A 9,802-nucleotide genomic window follows, 5' to 3' on the forward strand; every position below is an offset into this window, starting at 1 on the left:
CTGGTGAGAGGCTTTTTAAGGCCATAAGATTTTCTCACTCAGACACACCCACACGATGGAGTGACTGGGCTTTCCCTTGCTGATCCAATTCTTGATTTTGAATAATCTCACTGTAGTACACAGACATCAATTAATCAATGAGTAAATGACATGTCATTTTAAAAAGAACAAGGTATGACTAGAGCTGGTTACTAGCATGTTTGGCAAAGGAACAGTATTCCTTTACAAGTAGATGATAGGGTAAGGAGAAAACCAGATTCCCTCTTAATATACAACCTCAATAAAAGGGATTCTAGACTTTTGACTAACCACAAACAATTGATTTATGGGTCTGTAAGGACACAATAAAAGATAACTCGTTTCAATATTTTGACTAATACTGGACTGATTATTGATACCTTCAAGGATCTCTTGGGTGTTGGCAAAGTGGTTGGTGTTTATTCAAGTCATTTACCACTCTCATTCAATTAGTTAGCTGTAAAATATTGTAAACTAGTGTAAAATTAAATCAATAACAAACTGGAATGCATGATTAGTCCAAACTATTCCTTAGATAACTTTGCATATCTGTTCTCTTTCTCCATTCTCAATTGAATTCATGAATGATGTCTAGCTAGGAATACTTGTGGTCTACAGATTGTACATGTTCCATCTTGCTTTTTCTCTTTCTTTTTTTTCCCCATAAATTGTAAGAATTTGATTTCAGTTGTTTTTTTACTCTTTTCCACGCATTAAAACATTATAGGGTCATTTAATTTCTGAAACAATGGAGATTAGGGCAACTATCTGTTATCATTATGACATGAATACCTCGACACTTATCCTGGTAGACCCAGACCAGTATGGCTACCGGGACATGGTATGTGACATATACAATATAGTCATTAGGCATGTTCCGGTAGGTCATACTGTGACATTCAAAATCAAGTGTATACTCCCTACCAACCAGGATTTGGAAGTGGTTGATGAGGCTTATGCATATCAGTTGTTTACATTGAATGAAAAAATGGATATCATTAGTTTGTATGTTTATGATCTTAATGTTGATGATCAATTGACCTACACTTATACAATCAATGGCTTCCCTGGTGCACTAGTCATTCGAGAGAATCAACCAAATATGGGAAGGAAATAACAAGGTGACATCCAGCAAAGTCAGTGTGGGGTTGGTAGTGGCATTCCACAAAATCAATATGGATTTGGTAGTGGCATTCAGCAAAATCAGTATAGATTTGTAGTGGCATCCAACAAAATCAGTGTAGATTTGGTAGTAGGATAAAGCACCGAATCAGAAGGGGTGGTGCTACTTTCAGGGCATCCAGTAGTGATGTCACTAACAGAGATTGTGATAAGAGTATTACAGGGACCAAGGCATCTAGCAGTAAAGCCACTAATAGAGACTGTGACATGAGTGATCCAGGGACCCAGGCAGCTAGTAGTTATGCCACTAACACAGGGGGTGGTAAGACTGATACAGAGACCAGGGCAACTAATAAGAATCATGTTGTGATTCATGAACCAAGTGGCAGTGATATGGATGATGAATGGAAATGCTCAACTGATGATAAGAATAGTTTGGAAGAGAGTGATACGGATGTGGATCTTGATGAGGAAAACATGTCATGTGATGACCTTGGGGGTGATGTGGGAATGGAGAAGTCTGAGAAGGAAAACATTGAGAAACGTGATGATAATGATGTATTATCTAGTTATGAGTCTGATGACTATTATGGGCATTTCTTTGATAATGATAAATTTTATGATGAAAAAATAAGTTTAGAGACTGGGATGCTTTTTGATAATGTTGATCATTTTAGGCATGTATTTATCAGTTATGTTATTCAACAAGGTTTTGAGAGACTGCTTATGAAGAATGAAAAGGCAAGAGTTATTGTTGTGTGTAAGGCACCGGGGTGTACATGGAGAGTGCATGCTTCACCTAGTAGTGATGGAGTCACATACATGATTAAGTCATATTGTAATGAGCATAGTTGTGCCAGAAAGTACACAAATAAGTCTATTACATCTAGTTGGATTACTGAAGAACTTACCTATCAGTTGAAGATGGATCCTGAAATGAAGACCAAGGCAATGGCTACTTATATTATGAAAAAGTATAATGTAACAGTCCCTTATGTTTCATTGTACAGAGCAAAAAAGAAAGCTCGTCTAGCCAATGAAGGTAGTCATGCAGAGTCATTTGGCAAATTAAATCATTATGGTGAAGTGATGAGAGACAGAAATCCAGGTAGTCTTTTTAGGCTCAATTTTCATCAAGGCAGGTATTCATAGAGCCTCCAGTTTTTAAGAGAGTGTTTCTTTGTTTCAAAGCTTGCATAAATGATTTTGTGATGGGTTATGGACCATTTATAGGTCTTGAAGGTTGCCATATCAAGGGTGTGTATGGAGGGGTTCTACTAGCTGCTATAGCTGTTGATGGAAACAAAGGATTGTTCCCCATTGCATATGATGTGGTTGAAAGTGAAGGTAGAGAAGTTGATAGTTTTTCTTAACAAATTTATATGCCGCTCTATACATTTATATGGATGATATGACCATCTCATTTATGTCTGATAAACAAAAAGTATGTATTTTCTTTGCCCATCTTCTGTTTTGTATTTTAGAAATTAAACTATACAACAAATACACTTTATTAACTCAATTTTTGCTTGTTTATGTTGTGTAGGGGCTACATGAGGCCATCAATGAGACATTTGCAAGCCATCACCATAGATGTTGCAGTAGGCATCTGTATCAAAACTTCAACAAAAGGTTTCCAGGTGTGTTAATAAGAAGATTTTTTTGGTCAGCATCTAATGCATCTAATTCATTTTTTTTTTTTGAGAAAGTAATGAATGACATTAAAGACATGAACAAAGAAGCATATGATTGGTTGAGTAAAAATCCTCCCAACATGTGGGCTAGACATGCATTCGATTTCAGATGCAAGAGTGACCATATAACAAATAATATGAGTGAATCATTTAACCAGTGGATTAACCCTGTTAGGAACAAGCCCATTCTGATTGTAATTAATGAGATAAGGAAACAATTGATGTCAACAATGTATAAAAGGTATGAATTGGATTGCACCTTTAAGGGAATAGTCACACTAAAAATCAAGAAAAAGTTGAATTTGCTCAGTGAAGAATTTAGAGGGTGTATTCTCCATCCTACTGGATTAGATGAGTATAAAGTCTCAGATAGGGGTGGCAGTCATGAGGTTAATTTGAAAAACCACACTTGTGGTTGTAGAGTGTGGGAAAGTACAGGAATAACTTGTAAGCATGCAACCTGTTGTATTCTTTACAAGAGGCACACATTGGAAAGCTATTGTGATGATTACTATAGTGTAAAAAGATACTTGGAGGCTTACAAGGATATAATCCACCCATTACCTGGTTTGGAGCAGTTAAAAGCTGAGCATCACCTGGGTACTGTTCAGCCTCCACCCTTGAAGAGGTTACCAGGAATACCACATATCAATAGGAGGAAGGAACCTGATGAAGGAGCATTTAGAGAGTTTAGAAAAAGATTTGGAAGTGTCAGATGTAGGAGGTAGGCCATAACTCAAGGAAATGCGAAAGAGCTCTAGTTAAAGGGAAGGAAGTAAAGGTATAATCATAAGATTTTATCCTAAGTACTTATACTTATTTTATGCTATTGTGATAATTACAATGATACTAATACTGATTGCATGCTTGTATAGGGAAAGAAGGGAAGTAGGAGCAAATGTGATGTCAATACCTCTCAAAGAATGATCAGATCTCAAGCTTCTTCTACCATCACTTATGATAATATACAAGCCAAGACTGAAGCACAAAGGAAAGCCAAGGAGGAGAAAAGGAAAAGAAAGGAGTTCAAAGTGAGGAGGGTAGGCAGTGAAGATATTAGAAGATTAGACTTTTATTACATGTAAATATAGCTTTTAGGATAGCTATAGTCTATCCGTATCCGCATCTGTTTAACTTTCGGACGGATTCGGATAGTGCTAAACGGATGCGGACACGGATACGGAAACGGATTTCGGCTATTCATTTACACCCCTAGTTGTGATAGAACATGTCATCAAGCTAAGTCATCAAGTGATTCAATGCAACTCCAAGAGATAACCAAAGACTCAATCAAGAAGACTCAGTCAAGAAACAATCCTAATAGTTCCAATCTCATCTCGTGTAAAACTCACTTCAAATCTTATCTCTTGTAACTCTTTCTATCCATTTGTAACCAATTTATACCACTTATAAATATACAAGAACTCCACACGCAATGTGTATGAGAAACCAATTTATCATGTTTACAAAAAGAAAAAATACACAACTACTACTAATACCATTACTATAAGCCAACAAGAAGTAGTTGAGAATGGAAAAGTCTTTGTTGAGTTGTTGTGAGTAGTAAGTGTGGCATTACTGTTATATTAATGATCACATTGGTGGCTCCACATGAGCTTAATTGTGGAACCTGAAGAGTATTAGATTTAAGATTTGGTCCATTTGGAGCTAGCAGCTTTGTATGTGCTGTAATAAATCGTGGACTTATGTAACAAATCAGGCTTTGAGCAAATCCAGTTCAGGTTTGGAGTAGCCCAAGCCCATCTTTGGTATTCAAGTTTCTCAAGTGGAAACTTTGAAACCTCCAATGTATATAAATCTTTGTATGATACCATCAAAGTCCAGATGGGTAATCTAACTTTTCAATTCGAACCTTTATTTTCCTTTAGGCTCCGTTTGTTTCGGCATAAAATTTTACTCGGAAAATTTTCCATGGTAAATTTTACTTCATAAATGTAAAATTTTAAATGTTGAAAAATTTTCCAATGTTTTTTTCCATAAAAAAACAAACATTATAAATATATTTATATTTTGGATAAGGCATTGGAATACTTTTCAACACGTAAAATTTTACATGTCAAATTTTTTGAAATAAAAAATTTCAAGTAAAATTTTACGTCGAAACAAACAGAGTTAGGAATTTGATTGAAAATGCAGTAAAATTTAACAATCCATGTTAAGTTATTGGTTGATAGGTATTGAGCGTTAAAGGTGGGGGGATTTTTATCCTCTCAAATGCGATGCAATGCCCAGTGTACCATAGTTGAGAATCCAACAATCTATCCTACACTTGAGAAGATGAAAAGACGCCATTGCCCATGTTTTTACTGTTAGATTCTCAAGTGTGGTACAGGTGATGCACTGATCAATGCACCTTTAAAATGTTCATCAGACAGTGCACCTCACTTGTGCATTGGATTTTAATCCTCCCAAGTGTAATGACTACTTTAAAGATGCACTGGACAGTATACCACATTTGAAAGGATGAAATGGGAGGGGGGGGGGGGGAGAAAAAGAAAAGAGGTTGTTGGTAGGTAATGCAATCTCAAATCTCCCATCCATAAATATTAAATACACACATGATGCAACCACCAGGTTACTCTCTTCTTGTCTTTGGTTATTAATTTTGTTGGGTGCAAGACGGTTACACTGCATAATGTGGGTAGGTTAGAAGGTAAGCATAAATAAAATGGGTAAAGTGGGCTGGGTACGGTTTGGGTCCATATCTACCCCCATCACTTTAAAAACAGAGAATATAAAAAATGCTGGGAAAGACAGCGTGTCATGCTTGAAACCATTACACGCATGAGGCTCCAAAACCACTCAACCAAAAGTGCAAGTATGGATCTATTGGTGCCATCACTGTAAGGAATAAAGAATAATATATCTCAGCCTTCAAACAAGTGTTGACTGGTGACGCCCTTTTGTGAGATCTATCTTGGAGTCTTGGACGTTTTGAAGTCCCCTCATTAGTTTATCTTTGTCTATATACTTTGAGAGACGAATCAGGTTTCTACCCTAAGAAAACAAAATTTGTGCAAGTTGATCAATAATCTATTTTCAAAATTCATGTTAAGAGATTTGTGTGAAATATTTTTTCGGGAGTGTACGTGGCTCTTGTCTATCTCTTTTCTTCTCAAAATAAGGGGACAGATGTGTCTTGTTATATAGGAAAGAGAAAGATTGACTCATGAGAGTGCTGACGTAGACCCCACTTCCAGACAAAATTATTTTCTCTAATATTTTTTTATGGGTTTTTTATAATGTTCAATACGGATTTAAATCATCAATCTAATTTAAACCATAGATTGAGCCTTGAGGTATCCATATCGGCTCTATCAAGTTGCAAGTAAATGGAAAAGAAGCGAAGAGAAGAGAAGGGTAAGGAAAGTGACATTAAAAGTAAAGTGGGTTTAAAAAAATAGGAAATTGATAAGTTTTGTGATTATCACTAACATGATTATATATTCTATTTAAAATTTTAAAAACATATAATAATTATATGGGGAATTATTAATGTAACAATGGTCTGTTATTTATCCAAACATAACAAAACATCATTACCCTCTTCAAACTACAATTGAGGACATGATTAAAAATATTTATAAGGATAATTGAGTAAATTCGCATTTACTACTAAAATTTAAAAACAAATAAACACAGCCAAGTAACTTTAACTAAATTTTTTTAACGAAGTGTTAAAACGTAATTGAACACAACCCACCGGACACCATCTCATCTTCCATGCTACCCAATATCTTTCGTCTTCAACCATGAACAATCTGAGTACCCAAAAAAACAAAAAAAAAACCCCATGAACAACACAACCTCTCTCACTTGTTTCCGGCAAAGCTAAAGGTCCCTCCAAGTGACTACATATACTACAAAGAACGTCACAGCAATATTCTAAGCCTTCTAGGTAGTTGTCCGGCGAATCATCTCTTTCCTTGAGAATTGAAAACTTGGAACTAAGTCTCTGAGAAGTGAGAACGCACTGAGCAAAGAAGACTAGTGTATTAAATTCAAAATTTAGGGAGATACTTAGAACCCTATTATCTAATCTCTTAAAATCCTCCAGTCTCTATAAAACCCCTCATCCTCCACAAGGTATGTAGATCAAATGGTCTGCTCTGCATTTCAGTTTTCTTCCAAAATCTACTCTCTTAAAATCCTCCACTCTCTTTATGGCTCCTTGCTCCGCATTCTCTCTGCTAGCTTGTTACCGAGATCTAAAGCGGGTGGGGCAAACCTCAACACACGAAACGCCACCTCAGACAAGACAGTATGAAATAAGATAATTAATGAATTAAAAAAAAAAAAAAAAAAAAAACTTAGTTGTTAGCCATGGTTGCTGTGAGAGGCCTAGGTGCGAGTGAGAGACTCAAACCATCTATCCCCTTCATCTCTATTTTATGTTTTATTATTCATCTTCTATTTTATTGTACTGAGGAAAATCGGTTACTGAGTAAAATTCGAAATCCTGGAAGTATTGTTGGACTTGCTATTCAGACCCTTGAAGATCTGGCCATCGAGTTCCATAAGAAGACTTGACAATCAGATATTCATCCTTGCGGTTCCCTGTTATTGAAGAATTCTGTAGAGATTTTCAAGTGGCTGTAACTCTTGATCTAGTCAGGTTTTGTAGTATAATATCCTCATTGAACCTTGCCTTTGATATCTCAGTATCCAACCTTCAGCTGGAACATCAGTTCCATCCTAACAACCTATTTGTTATTTCTAGTGATTGTTAAATTTCTGGTTATTTAACCTGCTTCCAACCCTGTGAAAGACTTTATTTAAACTGTTGATGGACTTACATTCCAGGCCTACTGTTATGGAACAGTAGTAGGCTTCTTCCTAATCTATCTATGCACCGGAGAGGGTGACTTCAAGGAGAGCTCGGTCCCTGTTATAGCTTGCAGAAACAACGCCTGAGAAACGAGAGAATGGGTAAGGCAGGGAATATGATGAAATGACAAAATTACCATTGACAGAATTACCATTTTAAATATCAATTTATAACATTATTATGAGATTTTAGTAGAAGAAGATGAAATGTCTAATTTGTCCCTCGTAATTGATGCTTCAATGGTCAATTGCTATTGTTTATTGGTCTTTTTACTATTTTGTTATTTTTCCAAACATAACCTACCCTTGTTACATGAATAACAAATCTAAGAGATTTGGTTACAAAATAAAGCCAAAAATTTAATAGTTAAATTTAGAAAGATTTGGAATTAGAGACTCAGTCATGTTACGTGATACTTTCAAAAGTGGACTATTTTAGTTTCTTGTTTAGGCCCAACCAGGACTGGTATAGTTGATATCACGTCCTCTCCATAAATAGACAAGTAACAGCTTTATCGGTTGAGTTAAATTGGGACCAACCTACTATAAAAAAAAATTGGGACCAATTACGACTTATCCAGTCGTGAGCATGATTTGAGGAATAGAGACCGATATTGATTTATGATCGATCCCATATCAATGGCTTGATATGTATCAAAGGTATAAATATAAAAAAAGGTTCATTTTTTTTTTAAAAAAATAGGGGGTAAATCTGTTAGATCCAGACTGATACAGACCAATCCAAATTGGTATCGGATCGGTATCGGTCGAGACCGATCTTAGCCGATACTAATTACAAAAAACCTAATCATGAGCTCCAATCCCTAAATCCTTGATAAACACAATTGCTACATTGTTCCTTACCTCTGTTTTGCAGAGAAACTGTTTCTTGACTCGAATTCACGACCACTAAATCGTAATGGAGCAACCTTACCGTTGTATCAAGTCCCACCCTCACTAGATGCCATGGGTAGGTCTTAGTTATATAATGCAGATCAATGCAATTTTCTAATTGATTTGACTCTTATGATTTAATTTAAACTTAGTTATTTTTGTTGTTAACATCTTGTAGCTAATCCCATTTAATTGAAATTAATTTTTAATACATTGTCTAAAACAGCTATGAGAGAAGGGTACAATCTTAAGTTTTTCCACCAACTGACCAACCAAAACATAAAAAATAAAAAATAAAATGAAATAAGAGAGAATTTATCAACAATCTTTAAATGAGGCTTGAAGAAATTATTCTACCCAAAAAAAATTAATTTGAAGAAATCTTTCACACATTACAGCATTTTGAAAATGACATGCCATCACCTCGCCAATAAGGGATCCACACGTCAGAGAGGAGAGAGAGGGAAAAATTATCACCTCAAGTCTAATACACCACAAGTGCATCAAAAAGGTGCTTGGTGCACCTTAAAGTGCTTTTGTTTTAAAACACTACCCAAGTGCATGTAGACTATCAAATGTACCATGCACCTAAGGGTGTAAAGGTCTGGGAGGAAAGAGTGTGTAAGAGGACCCATGACACAGATAGTCTAACTGTGTTGCCTTTAATATAAAAAAAAAAAAAAGTCTAACTGTGCAAGGGTCAGTTTTCCACTTTTTAATAAATCAAAAACTGACAAACATGAAAACATCCCCTCCACCTGATTTAAAACTTCCACCACCCAAGATAATAACATTAAAAAATTGATAAAGTATATCTCTACTGGGTTGAATCAAGGGTGTCAATTTAAAATCGCAAATCATATATTTAAAATCGAACTGAAGTTAATCGTTTGTTTTCGATTGTCAAAGTTTGAATCTTTTCTAGATTCGGTTCGATTTTAGTTTCATGCCTAAAATCTTTAAATCAAATCGAATTACCTATTTTCCAACTAAACAAGGAACTATACAAAATTATATTCTTTTTTTATTTTTAATCAATTTTGGATGATAAATTCTTTTTCATTTTAGTGTATGAGAAAAGTCTGATGAACTATAATCCTAACAAATAAAGTTTTTTTTTATTGGTGAGGATGCAAAAAAATTGACCCAACCATACATTTAAAATAAGACATAAATGGAATATGACATCAAATTAAAACCCACTAAGAAGTTTAATACATAACCGA

General features: G+C 35.3%; 1 protein-coding gene across 1 annotated transcript; it reads left to right on the forward strand.

Annotated features, from left to right (window-relative positions):
* The first annotated feature begins 2,851 nt into the window (after positions 1-2,851).
* Positions 2,852-3,562, forward strand: LOC122659172. The gene has a single exon (XM_043854314.1). The coding sequence runs from the start codon at positions 2,852-2,854 to the stop codon at positions 3,560-3,562; it is 711 nt and encodes a 236-aa protein (XP_043710249.1).
* The last annotated feature ends 6,240 nt before the right edge of the window (positions 3,563-9,802 follow it).

The sequence above is a fragment of the Telopea speciosissima genome, chromosome 4, assembly GCF_018873765.1.
Source record: "Telopea speciosissima isolate NSW1024214 ecotype Mountain lineage chromosome 4, Tspe_v1, whole genome shotgun sequence".
NCBI classification, from domain to species: Eukaryota; Viridiplantae; Streptophyta; class Magnoliopsida; order Proteales; family Proteaceae; genus Telopea; species Telopea speciosissima.